The 21796-nt window shown below is 40.2% G+C and overlaps 1 protein-coding gene across 1 annotated transcript; it reads right to left on the bottom strand.

Moving 5' to 3' along the window:
• Positions 1-20: 20 nt before the first annotated feature.
• On the bottom strand, positions 21-1737 carry LOC114175305 (protein XRI1-like). The gene is made up of 5 exons (XM_028060087.1): positions 1663-1737; positions 1381-1553; positions 1171-1264; positions 763-927; positions 21-501 (listed from the first exon to the last, which is right to left on the bottom strand). The coding sequence occupies exons 1-5, from the start codon at positions 1670-1672 to the stop codon at positions 221-223; spliced, it is 723 nt and encodes a 240-aa protein (XP_027915888.1). The 5' UTR covers positions 1673-1737; the 3' UTR covers positions 21-220.
• Positions 1738-21796: the final 20059 nt, after the last annotated feature.

Below are 21796 nucleotides of genomic sequence, written 5' to 3'. Positions count from 1 at the left end.
TGTAAGGTTTGGCCTGAATCTCTGAGAAGAACAGCTTTAACATAAGATTGAAGTATGATATAAGGTGTATGCACATACATAGATATCGCTTTCCATCTTTACAATTGGAAGAAGGACTGATGAAAACAAAGCAAATCAGGCTCAAAAAGCTGCTTCAAGTAAAAGCTAGATAGGTGCTAGCCAAGCAAGCAAGCCATAACACAGCAGTGGTGAATATTTCTTAGCCCTTGGTTCTGATAATAGTGATTGTGCCTCTTCCCTGTGTGTGAATTCTAGTAAGGGCCACCACTGCTTTCCCTGAAAGGCCTGGACCCTCTGCGGACACGCATGGCCGACATGCAAAGTCCCCAACTGGATGCCTCACTGGCCTTGTGGGAGGCATTAGGATCCTCTCATTTATGTCATTTAATGTCACATCACCTTCCCTACCTCCTGGCTTCACCATTGCAAATGGATACACCACTCTTGTTACCACCTTTTTGTTCCCCATTTCATCACTTCCTGTTCATAATAACCACTTGTTCATGTCTTAATACAAACAAATCTATATTAGGACAAAAATTCGATACACTTTCAGCTGAAATGTGCATCATTCTCATGCTGTTATTGGATTAGAATTGGAGTTTTGTATCAGTCATATATATGTTAATTTTTAAAGCAAACTTTTATTACTCATAAATAGATAAAACTCCAATTCTGATAGAAGGAAAACACCAAAAAACAACTATGTAATAGTTAGAAGAGAAAAGGAGAATATAGTACCTGTTGGGGCTTCTGTGGGGTCTGTGGTTTTGCATGTCACGGGTTGTTTGTATGAAGATGAGGATGAGTTTAAAGATTCAGAGGCTGATATTGTCTCTTCCGGTGTTTTAGAATCTGCTAGAAGAATGTTTGCTTCCTCGCTCCTTGATGTGCTTATAAGTTCATCTACAATACATCACATATTTCACATTAGAAAAAGGGTACAAGTAACAGCACAATCATCAACACATTTTTCCTTCATTCTTTTTATTTTTCTCTGGGACCCCTTCTCTCAATAACTTAATTACAAAGGTAACAGCATTATATATATTGTTCAGTGTTTTGTTTGGAATTATAGCATTCTGAACCAAATTGACCATATCATTAAGAGTTCGTGTGGCAATCAGTGAATATATGACATACATATACCTGAAAATCCACAAAACCTTTCTATCTGGTTCATGCAGTAGAAGTTGAAGTTCTCTACTGGCTGGTGCCATAAGGGGTTGAAATTCCAGAAACTCTGAAGTCAAGAAAACATTATGTATATTCAGCCTCAACCCAAGAACAAGAGAAAATGAAACTGATCTAAAGAAAAACTAAAACAAAGAGTATATACATGGTTAATTAATTCTATACCTGCTCAAGGTCATCTATGAAAGTCATGGTATGCTCATCAGTAGTAGTACATGGCAGCAAGCGTCTACGTTTGGAACGTTCACATGATTCAATCAAAGCATCTTCGAGATACCCAGTTGAGAAATCAGAGTGTTGAGGGGAGAGTGATGGTGTACTTCCCTCCATAGCTTCCACTGCATATTGAATATCATCAATCATTGCATTGCAACACTTAGCTAGTTATAAGCATTAGTATCGTTATCCAACAAGGTAGAAATATAAAGAGAAAGAAAAGTATAGTACTTAAAGACATTTTGTCCGCGTTGAGAACTCCAAGGTTGTGATAATCCCAACCTAGGGAAGAACCACAGAGGCTAGTCGTAATGTAATTTTTTAATGTTCAGTAAAGTCTAATAATATTACTCTTTTATTTGTTAAAGCAATGTCAGTGTAATCTGTTCATCTGTTATTTGCTAACCATTTTATTAATAGTAGATTGAATTGAATAAAATAAATAACAATAATAATAATAATACATGATTAATTAATAAAATAGATATTTTTTTAGGCAGTTTAGATATTATTTTGTGGTATTTATTTCTTTTGTAATATTTATCTTGGTCGTTGAGAGATTAGGTAAGCAAATAATTTCTTGAACAATGAATGAAACATATGGTCAAACCATTTTTAATCTGAAATATCTCAACTACAGAAAATCGTTATCTATTATCTGTCTATTATTTGTTCAAAATGAATAAACATGCCTTCAATATCGACCATGTTCAGATTTGGCGATAACCAGTAAACAAATATATGTAATTTTTGCACCAATTATTTTTCCTTTATTTTCCCTAAAATAAAAGTAGAGTTGAGTATTTTTCTTTTTTACCTTTATACAATTTCTTCTAAAATAAACAACTTAATGTGACTTTTTTTTTCTCATATATTTTTTCCTATTTCTTACAAAAGTCTTTCGATCTATTTACTAATCTTGTGTTTGGACGATGAATTTTAACAATTCCAATAAATTAAAATACTTAGTAATTGAATTAATTGCAATTAAATTTTCTTTATTTCTTAAATAAATAGTTTGAATGAAATAATTGAAATATTTTAAATTTCATTTTTTTGTTTGGATAAGGCAATTTAATTTCTAATTTACTGTGAACTCAACTCTATTTTTGAATCTAACTTAATTTAGTTCGATCCTTAATTCGATATAACTTCCTCTTGACTTCTGGTTCAAGTCAACCTTCGTTCCCACTTGTATTGTTACTTTCCATAAATGTTACCACATAATATTTTGTTACAAGAAACCCTAATAACCAGATCTTTTTCAGATATTTATTGTATTTAATGAAGATAATTTTTAAATTTAATTAAAATTAAAAAATAAAAAAAAAGATTACAAAAATATAAAACATCTACCTATAAAATTATGAAAACAAAATTATAAAATTTAAAGTTATAAAATATAGAATTACAACAATTAACAAATTATAAAATTATAAAAACATATAATTTTAAAATTACAAAATTATAAAATATACAAATATAATTTTTTTTGTAATTTTAAAGTTTTATGTGTAAGGCCCCATTTTTCCTGCCCCAAAAGTTAGTGGGCTGCCCTACAGTTTTGGGCCTAAAGGCCGGCCCATAGTATATAAGCCTTAGGTCTGCCCTAAACCTAGGGTACCCTACACTTTCAGAAAAGTTGCCCTTGCCTTGAGCTGCAGCCGCCACCCATCTTCTGCTAGGGTTCCATTGCCGGGAAGTTCCGTTACTCCATGTAAGTGACTCTCGAGTTCGTGCTAGTTCCCTTTTTGTAACTTTTTCGTGATCTGTTGTAAGAGCCCTGGCTAACCCACCTGTCTGGCCCTGTCCTACTCTCATCGCAGTCCTATAGCGCATCCTCGGAGCTGCCGTGCTCGTGGTCACGTAGTAGAGGTCTCCGCTAGGTTTTCCAGGTACGGGAAGTTAGAGTTCTTGGTTTCCAGTCGTTTCGGTCTGTGTTTGCGTTGGTTGCTGTTTGTATGAGTTAATCCTTCGTTTTGATGCGTGAGAATAGCTTTGCATGTGTTATTCGATCGGAAAACATGGCGGTACAGCGAAGAACAGTGGCGAGACCTGTTAATCTCGCCCAAGCGAGTCCATCTCGCCTAGGCGAGATGAAACAGGGAGCTCGCCTAAGTCTTTTGCGCGAAAAGTCGCCCGGGCGGCTCGCTCAATTTTTGAGCGAGCAGGCAACTCGCCCAAGTGAGAGGGATCTCGCTTAAGCGAGATCCCGCGTTGCCCAGGCCCTTGTCTTCTTTGAGCCCTCGCCTAGGCGAAGGGGGGCTCGCCTGAGCGAGCCTATCTCGCCTGAGCGAGACCCTTCAGCCTGAGCGAGGGGTTTGGGCGAGACAACGTGGTTTTGGGTTGCATATTTGTTCTCTTGTGCTTGGATTTGTTTGGGTATGACTGCCATGATAAGTTGCCTGTACTGATGTATGAATATATGCCTAATGGGTTGCTATATGTGCGTGACATGATTCATGAATGATGAATGATGAGTGTGGTGGGGGACTTAGTATGTGAAATGAGTATGCGGTTTGAAACTAAAGGATCATGGTATAAATATGAGACTAGGCCCCAGACTCATTGGGGTAGTGATGATCAGAGGTATGGATTTGGGATGTGATTGATATGAGGATTAAACTTCAAGGGTTGATATGGAATTGAAAAACTTAATTTAATATTCTTTTATTGTCGGTTTATGAATGTTGGTCCGTGTCAGTGTGTAATTTCCTTGGGGTCTCTAGGTGAGACCTCCGGGGTCGCGCTTCAGTGGTCGGGACGTAATTCCATGGCCCCTGTTAGTGGGTGTTCATGGTGGTGCCCCATCTGTATAACTAGGTAAGGATTCAAGGTAAGGTTGCATCCTGACGCTCCGAGGAGTCAGTTAGTCTCACTTAGAGCGGACTGACTCTTGTGGTGGGAGTAGCAGGAGGCCTGAAACTCATTAAGGGCTAACCTTGTGGTGGGAGAGATTTTGATTCATCGTAACACTGGTAACACATAGCTCAGGATCGAGCAGCTCAGGTTCGAGCAGAGGTATCCACACAAGTGCAAGCATCCGCTGAATCCGACCGAGTTATACGTATCCGGATGAGTCGAGTCGAGTCGTAGTGTATTGAATGAAGAGTCATAACATGTTTGGTTGCTATGTGGATGAGATGATGAAAATATATTTGATTGCATGTTGAATATGTTGATTGGCTCTAGCTTACCCGTTTCGTTGCATGTTTGTGTTGTATGTGACTGTTCTTCCTTGCGATGATCATCAACTTGGTTGATGGGAGCAGATGGGCGAGGTTCCAGAGGTCAGCATAGAGATGGAGATTTCGCTGCCTAGTCCGTGTGGATAGGACTATAGTTTCCTTTGTGTTTTCTTCAAGACTATGGCCCCTGTATTTCGTTGTTACTGGATCTGTAAACTCTTAAGTAAACGGTTATCCTGCTTTTGTTGACATCGTGGTGTGCCTAGTTTTGGTAGGGGTTGTGTTAGGGACCTTAAGACTACGCTGATGTACCTTTATCGCGTGACATTTCCTTTAATAATTAAATGGGATGTTACATTTATGGTATCAGAGCAGTTCGTCCTTAGGATGACCTGAGGTTGTGGGTTTGTCGTTCCGTGTAGGCGTAAGTAGTCATGTCTAGTCGAGTTTGTCAGTGAAACCAAAAGTTTAGGAACAGAAAACGCCTTAATAGAGTAATGAGGGTGCACACTCATGACTAGATTAAATGTTGTTTTCCTTTCTTAATTCTGATGGTTCGGGGAAATAGGGGCGACAGACAAAAAGGGGTTCGTTGTCTGTAAGTGATAGATTGTTGCTGGGTATGATCTAGTTTGTCTTGCTGCGCCTCTGTGCTTTGTGTCTAGTGTTTACGGAGATAAGGGGATTGAGATTTAACGTCTTGGGCTAATGAACTGGAGAATATGCTAGAGTTTCCAAAATAAAGATACTACAAGTTTTCTAAAGGGAGTTGAATCAAAAGGGTAATAACACTAAGGGGTATCAGTGCATGCAAGTGCCACATCGTTTGAGGAAATCAAGCTGATTCTACACCCCGACAATGGTGAGGTTCCGAATTATGAAAAATGCATACGGTGTTAGATGGAGTGTCATTGCATATAGTCATATGGTCACATCTGGTACTTCTTGGAGTGGTGTAAGAGGAACAATTGGCAAATCTAAGGTTGCTAAAAGTGGAGGAATTGCTTAGCGACAAGAAAGGTAAGAGGGGAGGAGACTGGGAAGTGCAAAAAGATGGCAAACCTCTAGTGAGAGGCTGAGATGGATAAGGGTTACTGATCAGTCAGGAAAGATGACGTTCCTAAGTAGGGAAAGGAACAATTGATGGATAGGGAAGAAATGGCATAAGGGATTCATACCAGGATTAATAGTCAGCAGGTAATGATAGGTATTTTCAAATTTGTGAGTGGGATGCTTCAAGGGGGAAGTAGTTCCCATGAGTAGGACATCTGACCCTGGGTATAAAGTGAAAGGTTTCACGTACTAGAAGAAAGGGCAAGCCTTTAAAGGTTATTCTCGTATGGAAGGACAACCCAACTGATGTCATAACACAATGATGGGGAAATGAAGAGGGAAGTTCTGAGTGGTTGGCATGGTGTCTACGATGGGTGATGCTAAAGTGGTTAGCACGAATAAATCTCATACAGAGATGCGCCTTACGAAGAGATGCTTGGACTAAGGGCCGATTTTTCTTGGGATCGTGTACTCCTTGATGTCGTCGGTATGGTAAAGGAGTGATGGCTGTCTTTAAGAAAGGACTGAAGTCGAGACGATGGTTTTGCCAAAATTGTGACCAAGTGAAGACCCGCTCGAGGGTATGGTGCCTTCGGGGTGATCAAAGTATTTGAATTTAAATCCGATCTGAATTATGCAATGTTGGGACGTAGTCTCAAGGGTGAATCAGTTGTTTTCTCAATCTCATCCTGATGAGCTAGACAACCCACGAGGTGGTGTTCTTGGATTAAAAAGAGATGATTCAATGGTGGCGATTGAGGTATGGACCAAGCTATATAGTGGGGACAAAGCTTCACGTGAATCAAAGACATCTGACGAAGGAAAGTGGATGATAGACGAAGAGGATCTCAATGGAAAAGGAGTTATAGACGTACTGTGGGACAAGTACCAGAGTTTTGACCTTGGTGTGATAAAATTCCCCTTTGCATTGGTGCCTGAAGAGGAAATTTGAGACAATAGTCCAAAATGGAATGGTTTCTACAGCGAGTCTGAAATAAATACAGAGGTGGAGGAGATGTCGGAGAAGTAGTGGCTTATACTGAGTACGACCACAAGGATGACAGCAGATTTGGTGAACATCAGAGGAAAGGTAGTGGTGGAATAGATTGTTCAAGGGAAGACGTTAGATAAGGAAGGATTGACTTTTCGGACCTATGGTTGTATAGAGTGGAAAACATGATGGAAGTAAGGCAATCTCAAACATGTTAGCTGTGTCGTCAAGGTTTAACGGCGAGTATCCAAGTGCGAACAGAGTCTTTAAAATGTGCAAGAAAGGAGTATTGACAAAGGATGAAGTGCCTAACAGGACGCATAGTTAGGAAGGGTGGATGCAATGTTGCGAAAATGAGACGCTAAGACCATAAAGAGGTGAGTCCAAAGGATTTTACAAGTTGCATAGAAGTTTTGAAAGAAGGTTTCTCGGTGATGATTGATTACACTACTAATGACAGACATGAAAGGGACATCATTTAGAGTAAACAAATGAGTGACCTTTTGTGGTGATCAGAGTAGCGCAGCGAGATGATGGCAAGTGATACTTATGAGGGGTAAAAGGTGTGTGGAAAGAACTATCTTACTTATGAACAACAAATGTGTCGTTCGTATGAGTATCAGTTAAGGATGTTCAGTTACCAGTTAAAGTTGGAATTATGAAGTTGCTCAAAGAAAGTTGTGCAAGAGAAGTAGGGGATGGTTTGAGTTATGATTTCAAGTTAGGGTGCCAACTTGGAAGTGAGGACGTGAGAGTAGATGTTTAGCCAGAGAAGGGAATTGAAGATCCTTGATTTGATGAAGTAAGAGGGAGAGTTGGTTGAGAACCATAAGTGTTTGGGTTGGGAGGAGAATGTGTGAGGGGATTTCATTAGTCTCGTCATCTTATTAGCACTAGTGAACCTCTCAACAAGGTTGAGAAAAAAAAAAAAACAAATCGGAATATCTTAGTTTGAGGTGTATCGTGGAGTTGCGTGGTACGAACCAGACTAGAAATTTGAAGTCAATGGAAGTTATGGTTCTGAGGTTTTGTGGAATGTTGCCTATAAGTTAGGGGGGGATTAAAGATGAAGATAGGATGCCGATGCGATATGGTGAAGAAAGCAGTTGAAGGTTTAAATGAGAAGAAAATGTAGGAGTTTCGATATACATAAAAGTGGTCAAAAGTGTTGATGGTGTGACAGTAGGCCAACACTCAAGAGTGATCAAGTCAGCGGAGTGACGCATAAAGGAGTGAACAAGGTGATGTGAAGCGATGACGAGCGTGCCTTGGTTGGAGACTTAAGGTCATCTGAGAAGTTGATAAAAACCTACAAGAGGTAGCGGAGAACACATAGAAAGTGAGTCAGTATGTTAGATACAAGTTAGTGGGGCATGCATGGAGGAGCATTCGGATTTTAAGGTTGGAGGATTTGGAGTGCTTCGAGAGTAGTGACTAATTTAATCTACATAGTTGGACACATATCGCTTAGCACAGAGGCAAAGTTTCCAATGACTATAGGTGTGAGAGTCGTTGTATATGTCGTGTTTGAGTAGTGGTTCCCAGAGGAGATAAGGAGAACATAGCTCCTTTCCTATCTCATCGATGAATTTTCGAGGACGAAAATTTTCTTGTTGGGGAGAATGTAAGGCCCCATTTTTCCTGCCCCAAAAGTTAGTGGGCTGCCCTACAGTTTTGGGCCTAAAGGCCGGCCCATAGTATATAAGCCTTAGGTCTGCCCTAAACCTAGGGTACCCTACACTTTCAGAAAAGTTGCCCTTGCCTTGAGCTGCAGCCGCCACCCATCTTCTGCTAGGGTTCCATTGCCGGGAAGTTCCGTTACTCCATGTAAGTGACTCTCGAGTTCGTGCTAGTTCCCTTTTTGTAACTTTTTCGTGATCTGTTGTAAGAGCCCTGGCTAACCCACCTGTCTGGCCCTGTCCTACTCTCATCGCAGTCCTATAGCGCATCCTCGGAGCTGCCGTGCTCGTGGTCACGTAGTAGAGGTCTCCGCTAGGTTTTCCAGGTACGGGAAGTTAGAGTTCTTGGTTTCCAGTCGTTTCGGTCTGTGTTTGCGTTGGTTGCTGTTTGTATGAGTTAATCCTTCGTTTTGATGCGTGAGAATAGCTTTGCATGTGTTATTCGATCGGAAAACATGGCGGTACAGCGAAGAACAGTGGCGAGACCTGTTAATCTCGCCCAAGCGAGTCCATCTCGCCTAGGCGAGATGAAACAGGGAGCTCGCCTAAGTCTTTTGCGCGAAAAGTCGCCCGGGCGGCTCGCTCAATTTTTGAGCGAGCAGGCAACTCGCCCAAGTGAGAGGGATCTCGCTTAAGCGAGATCCCGCGTTGCCCAGGCCCTTGTCTTCTTTGAGCCCTCGCCTAGGCGAAGGGGGGCTCGCCTGAGCGAGCCTATCTCGCCTGAGCGAGACCCTTCAGCCTGAGCGAGGGGTTTGGGCGAGACAACGTGGTTTTGGGTTGCATATTTGTTCTCTTGTGCTTGGATTTGTTTGGGTATGACTGCCATGATAAGTTGCCTGTACTGATGTATGAATATATGCCTAATGGGTTGCTATATGTGCGTGACATGATTCATGAATGATGAATGATGAGTGTGGTGGGGGACTTAGTATGTGAAATGAGTATGCGGTTTGAAACTAAAGGATCATGGTATAAATATGAGACTAGGCCCCAGACTCATTGGGGTGGTGATGATCAGAGGTATGGATTTGGGATGTGATTGATATGAGGATTAAACTTCAAGGGTTGATATGGAATTGAAAAACTTAATTTAATATTCTCTTATTGTCGGTTTATGAATGTTGGTCCGTGTCAGTGTGTAATTTCCTTGGGGTCTCTAGGTGAGACCTCCGGGGTCGCGCTTCAGTGGTCGGGACGTAATTCCATGGCCCCTGTTAGTGGGTGTTCATGGTGGTGCCCCATCTGTATAACTAGGTAAGGATTCAAGGTAAGGTTGCATCCTGACGCTCCGAGGAGTCAGTTAGTCTCACTTAGAGCGGACTGACTCTTGTGGTGGGAGTAGCAGGAGGCCTGAAACTCATTAAGGGCTAACCTTGTGGTGGGAGAGATTTTGATTCATCGTAACACTGGTAACACATAGCTCAGGATCGAGCAGCTCAGGTTCGAGCAGAGGTATCCACACAAGTGCAAGCATCCGCTGAATCCGACCGAGTTATACGTATCCGGATGAGTCGAGTCGAGTCGTAGTGTATTGAATGAAGAGTCATAACATGTTTGGTTGCTATGTGGATGAGATGATGAAAATATATTTGATTGCATGTTGAATATGTTGATTGGCTCTAGCTTACCCGTTTCGTTGCATGTTTGTGTTGTATGTGACTGTTCTTCCTTGCGATGATCATCAACTTGGTTGATGGGAGCAGATGGGCGAGGTTCCAGAGGTCAGCATAGAGATGGAGATTTCGCTGCCTAGTCCGTGTGGATAGGACTATAGTTTCCTTTGTGTTTTCTTCAAGACTATGGCCCCTGTATTTCGTTGTTACTGGATCTGTAAACTCTTAAGTAAACGGTTATCCTGCTTTTGTTGACATCGTGGTGTGCCTAGTTTTGGTAGGGGTTGTGTTAGGGACCTTAAGACTACGCTGATGTACCTTTATCGCGTGACATTTCCTTTAATTTCCTTTAATAATTAAATGGGATGTTACATTATGATTATAAATTATAAAACTATAAAATTCTAAAATTCTAAAACTATAAAATTATGAAATAAAAATTATACTTGGTTATTTTATAATTTGGTAATTATGAAATTATATATTTTTATAATTTTGTAACTTGTTGATTTTTCTAATTTTATATTTTTTCAGTTACATATTTCATACTTTTGTAATTATTTATATATTTATTTGTTTTTAATTTTATAATTTTAGTTAAATTTAAAAACTATTTTTGTTAAATACAATAAATATTTGGGAAAGATCTCGTTATCACCGTCTTTTGTGACAAATATTATGTGGCACTATTTATGGAAGGTGACAATGCAAGATAACTAATACATTATATAGTTATGAGTCACACTTAAGTGTAAAGACTCAATTGAAACATTTTAAAAGTTTAAAGAGAGACCACAAAAATTTATTAAGGACTCAATTGAAAGTTTTCAAATTTATAAAGGACTTAAAACATAATTAAGCAATTTTTTAATGTATAAAATTTTTAAATTAAATTTTAAAAATATTAGCGAACTTAAAATATTTAAATAATTTATACTCTTAAAGGTCCAGAGAGTCCAGAATGTGAGGTTATGAGTGAGAAAATTTTCAAATTCCACCTTTTTCATTTTAAATGTTTTTTAGTTTCTCTATCCAAACAAAGCATTTCATTACAAAGAATTTCAAATTCTCCAAATAAATGAATTACCGTCTTGAATTGCTTCATCCAAACACACTATAACCTTGTGTTTGGATGAAGCATTTCAACAATGCTGAGAAATTGAAATGCATTGTATTTGAATTGCTTGCAATTAAATTTCCTTCATTTTTTAAATAACTTGTTTGGATAAAAAAATTAAAATAAATGGGTAGCCAAGGGAGGCTGAAAAACGGACCATAAAAAATCAATGAATGATAATAAACATTGCCATTAAACCTTAAATTCGTTTTTGGTAATTATCTAGCTTTAAGGCACCTTTAAAAGGCCAATGTGAGGTAAGAAGAAGGGTTTTGGCAAGCTGTGAGTGTACTCAGAAAACAAAACACGAAATTTGAGAGTAGTAAGGTTGGAGTAAGCTTTGAAGCTGAATTGGGAGAGAAAGTCAAAGGGAGATCATTGAGGATCAAGAGAGAATTCACAACAATTCCAAAATTTAAGCCAAAGGAACCAGGTTAGGGCAGCTGATTAACGTTATTTTAATTGGTTAATAATTAAATGTATGGTGTATCGTATTTTATTGCAAGATCAATGTCTATTTTTGTTGAATTTCGCGTTTTTGGGAATTTTTCCAGAAATCGCCTGGCAGGTGATGAACTGCCGCTAGGCGACACATGCATTTTGCCTATTTTTCTGGGTTCCTAATAGGAACCGCCTGGCGATGAGCTTAGTGCCGCTAGGCGACGCAAGCCCCGCCACCCAATTTTCTGGGTTGATCATGAACTGCCTGGCGGTGAAGAACACCCGCCAGGCGATGCTTTTCGTTTTGATTCAATTTTCGGGATTTGCATGTTCTGGGTTGCTTTGGTTCAATGGAAAAGGAATTTTGACAACATTTGGACCAAAAGAAAGGGATTAATTGTGAAAAGTCATGGTAGTGCGAAGGAATCAAATGAGATTGGCTATGAATGAATGTTAGGGTGGAAGAATTGGGGTTTTCGGAAATTGTATAACAAATTGCGTAATAAACTACAAACTTATTGGATGAATTGTGATCCTAAACCTTTGAGTGGTAAGTATTGCATCGAAACTGAAGGAAATCGGGATGGGTGGGCTGGTTGAGGTTCGTAGGCGCAAGGGAAGGGTTGCTGGAACTGTAGGAACCGCCTGGCGGCAGCGAATTGGCCGCTAGGCGCCAAACCAGAGGTGCGGGGTGTGTTGATTCCCAAAAAATGCTGTTTTTCGTACTTTTTGCGCAACAGTAACCGCTGGGCGGTAGTTTAGTCCCGCCGGGTGCCAGTCGTCCGATTTTGGGCTCCAGGCGCCACCAATTTTTCTAGTTCACGCAGTTTTCATAAAACTGCATTTATTGGTTTGTTAACCGTACTATTTAGGTGGAATTTTGACAGGTGTTCCATAACATGTGGTTCTTCACTTTGAACGGTGGAGATTGGATTTGGAGGTCAGTAGCTAGAGATATACATTGCTTAATATTGCTGATTTTGGAGTTTGTAAAATACATGAATAAGCCCTTGATTAGTTCAAGTAACTTCTAATGAAGCATAATTGGGTTATGTGGTAAGTATTTATCAATTTGAATGTTCCTTTGGGTTAGTCACATGTGGAGAATTGGTTTAGTGAAGGCATGGGTGTCAATATTAAATTGCATCGGTGCATAAGATCATGTGCTTAAAATTGTTAGAGTGTCGCTGCTTATATTTTGTTTGAGCATGCTTGGGATGGTCTATACAACTGGGGGATGAATGCACATGTGAGATGCTATAAGGCCTAGAACATTATAGATGGCAATGCTTTTCATTAGGGGTACTCTAGAATGAGAGCAAATGAGAGCAACCTGTGTGAAGTGTGCTTAAACCTGAACTAAAACCAGTAATGTGCAAGTACTGGTGTAGCGACTGGCGCTACGTGTTCCCTGCCAGGCAATCTGAAAGCCGCAGCGCCTAGCAGTACGTATCCCCCGCCAGGCGATTTTGCTGTAGCAGATTGGTGTTATGCTTGCTATGATGTGCGTGATCTACAAGGCTTCTAGGATATCTTAAAGGTCGGCTTGCTGGTGTTCCTTGAGTTGAGGCTCAGAACGTATCCCTTGAGTTGTGGCTCGAGATAGGGGTTAAGCATGTGGTATTTCTTGAGTTGTGGCTCGGAATAGCATCTCTTGAGATGTGGCTCAGGATGGCGGATGAACACGAGGAACCCTTGAGTTTTGGCTCGGGTTGGCGAGTGTTGTCGGTGTGAGTGTGCTCGTTGTGGCCAGTACGGATGGGTCCAGATAGATTGCCCTCCTCAATAGTTAGTTGACGAGTTTGGTAGTCCTGGGACGTTGCGAACTATGTTCGCATTTGGGAACTCCACCTGGCGCTACGGTGTATGATCCGTAGCAATGATTTCCAGCACGTACTCTACCGGTTGTGGCCGATAGGTATGGCAGCAAGTCACCTCGAAGTAATCACTAGAAGATGTAGAACACAAATAACATGGTGGTGGCCATGTGATGTGATATCAAAGGATGGAATTCCGTTGGTGTGATTGTGTGATTGGTATATGTGTGCCATATATATATGTTTATTTTCTTAGCTCACCCTATCTGCTTGTGTTTGGCGATGATCGTGTACGCGGTACACGGGAGCAGATAATGTTGCAGGTGGATCTGGTGAGGCTTAGCAGCGAAGCGGGGAAAACTCATGGGAACAATTTTATAGAGTTTTATCATTTATGGTTTTTGAATAAAGATGTAATCTATTGTGAGACTGTTTTGGTATTTTATTGAATTTTGAGAAGATTTGAACTTAGTGTTATCTTTATTATGAAATAAATTCTTTGAAATTCCCGCGTTTTTGGAAAATGGATTTATAATAAATGTGATTTTATTATCTTATTTTATATAATATTTTTAAACCTGTAATATCCGGTCGGGATGTTACATTTGGTATCAGAGCAATGGTTTTCAAAAGATTTTTGGGCCTTGGGGAGGGAGCTTGACACATTTCGGTTGTAACTTGTATGTTGTGGTTAAGTTATACTACTTAACTCTATATGTCTAAGCTTAGTAACAATGTCCTTGCCGGGTTTTGTTGAGCGGGCAGGGAATGTTGCTTGTGAGGCTTAGGAAAAGTGACACTCTTACCGGGTTTTGGTGAACAGGTAAGGGTGGGGCTCTTGTCGGGTTTTGTTGAACAGACAAGATTTGTGTTTGTGAGGCTCAGGGAAAACAACACTCTTACCGGGTTTTGGTGAGCAGGTAAGGGGTGGACTCTTGTCGGGTTTTGGTGAGCAGGCAAGGGTTGTTGTTTGTGAGTCTTAGGGTAGGCAACGCTCTTACCGGGTTTTGGTGAGCAGGTAAGGGTGATACTCTTGCTGGGTTTTGATGAGCAGGCAAGAGTTTTTGCTTACGGGTCTTAGTAGAAGCAACACTCTTATTGGGTTTTGGTGAGCAGGTAAGAGTGGTACTCTTGTTGGGTTTTGATGAGCAGGCAAGGGTAGTTGCTTATAAGACCTAAGGAAAGTAATGCTCTTACCGGGTTTTGGTGAGCAGGTAAGGGGTATTACTTGTCTTTTCCGATGCGTTGGTGCGCAAGGGGAGAGGTTCTTTCCAAGAAGCGTTGGTGCGCAGGAAAGGAACTTGTGAACTGGAAGTATTAAAAACAAAAAGTGTCTCGGTAGAGTGATGAGGGTGCACACTCATGACTATATCTGAGATAATTTCCTTTCTTAATTCTAAAGGTTTTGGTAAAAGAGAGAGAAGTTATAGGTTGAGTTTCTTTTCTATACCTTTTCTTGTTATGTTTGCACTTCTGTGGTATATGTTTATTATTTATGGTGGTAAAGGAATGCAGATTCAAGGTCACACTTGATCTGTTTGCCTTGCAGGGATTAGAATAGGCCTTTGAGGTTGTCTCTTGATCGAAGATACAAATATGCAGAAGGTTGTGTATCAGTGTACAAGTGAAGTTAAGTTGTGGATTGTAGGCGAAAAGCACTAGAGGAGTTTAGAAACATCAAGTTAAATTGAGGGCAAGAATAGGTTCTTGGAATGAATACCACAAGTTTTTGTGAGAGGAATCAAATTCAAAGGTTAGAATAAGGAGAGGTGTTCAGTGCATGCTTGTACAACAAAGTTGAGAAGTCAAATGGGTACTACACCCTAACATGGGTCTGAGGTCGGAGTGGAAAATAGTGAAACTTATGAGGCTAAGGCTAAACTAAGGGGTTAGAGACAAAAAAGTGAGAATCTCAAGCGGAAGGTAAAGTTGAGGCAGAACTCGAAAGAATAGGTCGACCAAGCAATGTTCTAAGAAAGGGGGAAAACCAATCATGTGGTAAGAGTACCGTATGTTCAAGGTTTTATGCCGGTCAACCTCCATGAAAGGCAGTTAAATCTTCTCGGCCATAACCACAATTTAAATCGGGAGTAGAATGGATGTTCTAAGTAAGGGGCTCACAAGAGAGAAAGGTTTAACTTGGGACATGAGATGAACGGTTTCAATTATTGAAAGAAGAAGTACTTCGTTAAGTTGTTCTTGTGGGAATGAGGGAATGAGGCAGTTGGTAACATCATGGCACAAGGGAGGATGAAAGGAAAAGAGAAAAGTCTTATGTAGCTGAAGTAGTGTCTCTACTAATTGGTGTTGGATCAGTTAAAGTAAATAATTAAAAGGATACAAGATAGAAAAGTGGTGTTTAGGGTATACGTTTTGGTTTTAATCGAGATCATATACTCCTTGGTATTGCCATTAAGAGAATTGGGTTCTGGTTGTCTGCAAAAGAGAGTTGGTAGTGAGATGTTGGTTTACTCTACAGTTGCGGCTAAATGCGGAATACTTGGGTTTGGTGGTGTCTCGAGATGATCGAAGAATTCATACTCAAGGTTAATTGGAATTGACTCTTTTGTGGAACTAGGACATCAACACAAGAGTGGATAGGTTATTTTCCAATCTCATTCTGGAACGGTGTGGTACTCAACAAGGTGGCGTTCGATGATCCAAAGATATAAATCAACGACGGTGTATCAATTGTAAATAGATCAGAAAGGTGAGGCCAGAATGTTGTGTGAATTAGAGTTACTTAGCAAAGACTAGAGAGGAATAAATGTAGAGCATTAGATGGTGGAAGAGTCATAGACTCATTTTCAAGTAGATGCTAGAATTTCACTTTGGAGTGGTGAAGTTCTTTATCGCATTAGTACCTGAGTAAGAGCTGATGTCAATAGTTTCTAATCGGATGGTGTCGCAGGGAATGCGAAGAAAGAGAAGCAGAGGAATAGATACTAAAAACTTGATGACGAGGACTTAGTGTAAACACTATAATGATTGCAAGTTTTAGTAGATCGCTAAGAAGAAACCAATGAGTTAAACCACTTAAGTGAAGTATTAATCAAGATCAGAATCAGACTATATGAGGCGATGAGTGGTAAAAGAGGCAAAATTTAGATGTGTGAATACTAGGATTGGGAGTTGGCAATTATTAGGCTGAGTTGCTGTAGCAGACCATGGAGAAATCCTGTTTAATCCAAGACTAGATGAACGCGTCACAGAGCAGACAAAAGCTGTATGCAAATATGGGGAGAAGGTCGTGGAAGTTTTAGGATGGAGATAATGTGATTCTCAAGATTACTCTAATTACTGGCAACGAAAGAACGATCAGACTCAAAAAAAAAAAAAATTCTTTTGGACCTTAGTAGATAACACGAAAGATAGGTCTACCAGCCTATGAGATCACTTTACCACTACACTTGGCAAACTTGTATATAGGATTTATAGTTAAGGAAGTACATTGCAAGTTTTACACTTGTGTAAGAGGAGGACAACGTTTAAGTACGTGAGGATCTAATAGTGGGAGTTGGATCAATGAGAATCTTGGATTCTCAAGTCAAGCCACTCAGAGGAAAGGAGATCTGGACTGTGAAAGTCCTTTGGGACGAGGCAACCCAAGAAAGGACTTGAGTGATGGAAGTCCTCACGAGGCAATCCTATCCGCACTTGTTCCCTAATCAGTCCAATTTTTGAGGACGAAAATCCTTTAAGGTGGGGGGAATGTAAGACCCGAGAAATTTGAATAATTAATTAAATAATTATTTAATAAATGCAGGTAGTATGAGAGTACTTTATTATGTGAGAGGATTTTGGTTCGAGTCCTATGTATGCCAAATGTGTGTTATTTATTTGTTTTTATTTTTAAATATATGTTGAGCATGATTATGAAATGATATAATCATTTAATTATATTAGTCATCATGAAACATGAATTGGTTAAATGGTTGAACATTGATTTGGCATTTGTATGGTTATGGGTTCAAGCCTTGGAGAACCCAAATTAAACTTTATTTTTGCTATTTTGGGTTTTGGCTTGAATTTGAAGGGTTAAGGGAAACCTAGATGCATGGGCAGCCAAGGGAGGCTGAAAAACGGACCATAAAGAATCAATGAATGATAATAAACATTGTCATTAAACCTTAAATTCGTTTTTGGTAATTATCTAGCTTTAAGGCACCTTTAAAAGGCCAATGTGAGGTAAGAAGAAGGGTTTTGGCAAGCTGTGAGTGTACTCAGAAAACAGAACACGAATTTTGAGAGTAGTAAGGTTGGAGTGAAGCTTTGAAGCTGAATTAGGAGAGAAAGTCAAAGGGAGATCATTGAGGATCAAGAGAGAATTCACAACAATTCCAAAATTTAAGCCAAGGGAACCAAATTAGGGGAGCTGATTAACGTTGTTTTAATTGGTTAATAATTAAATGTATGTTGTATCGTATGTTATTGCATGATCAATGTCTATTTTTGTTGAATTTTGCGTTTCTGGGAATTTTTCCAGAAACCGCCTGGCGGGTGATGAACTGCCACCAGGCGACACATGCATTTTGCCTATTTTTCTGGGTTCCTAATAGGAACCGCCTGGCGATGAGCTTAGTGCCGCTAGGCGACGCAAGCCCCGCCACCCAATTTTCTGGGTTGATCATGAACTGCCTGGCGGTGAAGAACACCCGCCAGGCGATGCTTTTCGTTTTGATTCAATTTTTGGGATTTGCATGTTCTGGGTTGCTTTGGTTCGCTGGAAAAGGAATTTTGACAACATTTGGACCAAAAGAAAGGGATTAATTGTGAAAAGTCATGGTAGTGCGAAGGAATCAAATGAGATTGGCTATGAATGAATGTTAGGGTGGAAGAATTGGGGTTTTCGGAAATTGTATAACAAATTGCGTAATAAACTACAAACTTATTGGATGAATTGTGATCCTAAACCTTTGAGTGGTGAGTATTGGGTCGAAACTGAAGGAAATCTGGATGGTTGACTGTTTGAGGTTCGTAGGCGCAAGGGAAGGGTTGCTGGGTTCCTGGAACTGTAGGAACCGCCTGGCGGCAGCGAATTGGCCGCCAGGTGCCAAACCAGAGGTGCGTGGTGTGTTGATTCCCAAAAAACGCTGTTTTTCGTACATTTCACGCAACAGTAACCGTTGGGCGGTAGTTTAGTCCCGCCGGGTGCCAGTCGTCCGATTCTGGGCGCTAGGCACCACCAATTTTTCTAGTTCGTGCAGTTTTCGTAAAACTACATTTATCGATTTGTTAACCGTACGATTTAGGTGAAATTTTGACAGGTGGTCCATAACATGTGGTTCTTCACTTTCAACGGTGGAGATTGGATTTGGAGGTCAGTAGCTAGAGATATACATTGCTTAATATTGCTGATTTTGGAGTTTGTAAAATACATGAATAAGCCCTTGATTAGTTCAAGTAACTTCTAATGAAGCATAATTGGGTTATGTGGTAAGTATTTATCAATTTGAATGTTCCTTTGGGTTAGTCACATGTGGAGAATTGGTTTGGTGAAGGCATGGGTGTCAATATTAAATTGCATCGGTACATAAGATCATGTGCTTAAAATTGTTAGAGTGTCGCTGCTTATATTCTGTTTGAGCATGCTTGGGATGGTCTATACAACTGGGGGATGAATGCACATGTGAGATGCTATAAGGCCTAGAACATTATAGATGGCAATACTTTTCATTAGGGATACTCTAGAATGAGAGCAAATGAGAGCAACCTGTGTGAAGTGTGCTTGAACCTGAACTAAAACCAGTAATGTGCAAGTACTGGTGTAGCGACTGGCGCTACGTGTTCCCCGCCAAGCAATCTGGAAACGGCAGCGCCTAGCGGTACGTATCCCCCGCCAGGCGATTTTTCTGTAGCAGATTGGTGTTATGCTTGCTATGATGTGCGTGATCTACAAGGCTTCTAGGATATCTTAAAGGTCGGCTTGCTGGTGTTCCTTGAGTTGTGGCTCAGAACGTATCCCTTGAGTTGTGGCTCGGGATAGGGGTTAAGCACGTGGTATTTCTTGAGTTGTGGCTCGGAATAACATCTCTTGAGATGTGGCTCGGGATGGCGGATGAACACGAGGAACCCTTGAGTTTTGGCTCGGGTTGGCGAGTGTTGTCGGTGTGAGTGTGCTCGTTGTGGCCAGTACGGATGGGTCCAGATAGATTGCCCTCCTCAGTAGCTGGCTGAGGAGTTTTGTAGTCTTAGGACGTTGCAAACTATGTTCGCATTTGGGAACTCCACCTGGCGCTACGGTGTGTGATCCGTAGCAATGATTTCCCGCACGTGCTCTATCGGTTGTGGCTGATAGGTATGGCAGCAAGTCACCTCGAAGTAATCACTAGAAGATGTAGAACACGAATAACATGGTGGTGGCCATGTGATGTGATATCAAAGGATGGAATTCCTTTGGTGTGATTGGTATATGTGTGCCATATATATATGTTTATTTTCTTAGCTCACCCTATCTGCTTGTGTTTGGCGATGATCGTGTACGCGGTACACGGGAGCAGATGATGTTGCAGGTGGATCTGGTGAGGCTTAGCAGCGGAGCGGGGAAAACTCATGGGAACAGTTTTATAGAGTTTTATCATTTATGGTTTTGGAATAAAGATGAAATCTATTATGAGACTGTGTTAGTATTTTATTGAATTTTGAGAAGATTTGAACTTAGTGTTATCTTTATTATGAAATAAATTCTTTGAAATTCCCGCGTTTTTGGGAAATGGATTTATAATAAATGTGATTTTATTTTCTTATTTTATATTATATTTTTAAACCCGTAATATCCGATCGGGATGTTATAAGTGTTGTCAGTGTGAATGTGCTGGTTGTGGCCAATACGAATGGGTCTAGATAGATTGCCCTCCTCAGTAGTTGGCTGACGAGTTTGGTAGTCTTGGGATGTTGCGAACTATGTTCGCATTTGGGAACTCCACCTGGCGTTACAGTGTATGATCCGTAACAATGGTTCCCGCACGTGCTCTATCGGTTGTGGCCGATAGGTATGGCAGCAAGTCATCTTGAAGTATTCACTAGAAGATGTAGAACACGATTATTATGGTAGTGGCCATGTGGTATGGGATCAAAGGAATAAATTCCTTTGGTGTGTTTGTGTGATATATATAATTGTGCAATATTTATATATATGTGGAATTTGTTAGCTCACCCTATCTGCTTGTGTTTGGCGATGATCATGTACTCGGTACACGGGAGCATATGATATTGTAGGTGGATCTGGTGAGGCCTAGAGACGAAGCGGGGCTAGTATTGGGAGAAGTTTTTATCAGTTTTTATTATGTTTTGGAACAATTGTAATATTTTATATTATTAAACTTGGTTTTTATTATGGATTTTATGTTTCAGTTATAGTAGAGGTTTTGAGATTATTTATTACTAATATACGGTTTTAATTTTCCCGCGTTTTGGGAACATAAGTTATAATAAATGAAGTTTTACTATTTATTTCTTTATTTTATTATTTAAATCCGTAATATCCGGTTGAGATGTTACATTTGGTATCAAAGCTTTGTTTTCAAAATGATTTTTGGGGTCTTTGGGGAGTGAGCTTACCGTGTCTCGCTTGCGAGCGAGACAAATTTGACTCTTGAATGTTACTTTTGTGTTGTTAAGTCTCAACTGGAGCTGTTTGGTGTGAACAGCTGAAAATGTGGCGTGCACAGGCTATGGCTAACAGACAAAGGAGGAATAATACTGCTGGAGTTGATGATATCGCTCAGGCTATTCATCGCATGGTGGATGCGATGCAACCTATAGCAGCACAACCTAGAGTTGTGGTGGCACCTGTTCGCCCTATATCTCAAGTACACTTAGCCAGCTCTATGGAGACAGTTCCCTTCTTAGATTGCATTATGCCCCAGTCCAATTATTTCCTGTTTAAATTGTAACCTCTACTGCATTGTCATGGCCGTCTCTTCCCATTAATAATCACAGAAATTCATACTACTAATTTATACTTATCATCAACAGGGACTTTTATCTAACTACTCCTTCCAACTCCACATATAGAAATCACCTGATTCACTAGAATCTCATAACCATCAATAATCCTCGTAGCCACGCAAAAATTAATGTATCTACGCGGGCGCCTAGCGGCAAGTCCCGTGCCGCCAAGCGGTGCATGCATTTCTAGGCAACATAGAATGGCTCCACACTTGTGAAGGCTCCCAGATTCTCCAATTTTTTTCCTTTCTTTGCTTATTCCTATCAATTCTCACGCGATTTCACTTACAATCATACTAATGCACAACCTACACACATTTATTAACACTTTCCAGAACAGTTCAAACACCAATTAGTCGTGTGACATCAAAACCCAATTTTCCAAACCCTAAACGAATGTTCATTCAATTTCATCCAATTTAACCTTCAATCATATCTAATTCAACAACATATGACATCTAATCATTCACAAACAGTTAGAACTTCCTTTTTCCCCGATCAGAATCATCATAGAAA

This window comes from Vigna unguiculata, chromosome 3 (assembly GCF_004118075.2).
Source record: "Vigna unguiculata cultivar IT97K-499-35 chromosome 3, ASM411807v1, whole genome shotgun sequence".
NCBI classification, from domain to species: Eukaryota; Viridiplantae; Streptophyta; class Magnoliopsida; order Fabales; family Fabaceae; genus Vigna; species Vigna unguiculata.
The sequence above is the reverse complement of the archived record's forward strand: the minus strand, read 5'-3'. Positions and strand labels throughout refer to the sequence as shown.

What these genes read in the sequence shown, in the direction of transcription:
- LOC114175305 (XM_028060087.1), bottom strand. An exon ending in TCATAGATGACCTTGAGCAG is followed by an intron (nt 1,265 to 1,380) that starts GTATAGAATTAA and finishes TCTTGACTTCAG; the next exon opens with AGTTTCTGGAATTTCAACCC. An exon ending in CCCCACAGAAGCCCCAACAG is followed by an intron (nt 502 to 762) that starts GTACTATATTCT and finishes TATTATGAACAG; the next exon opens with GAAGTGATGAAATGGGGAAC.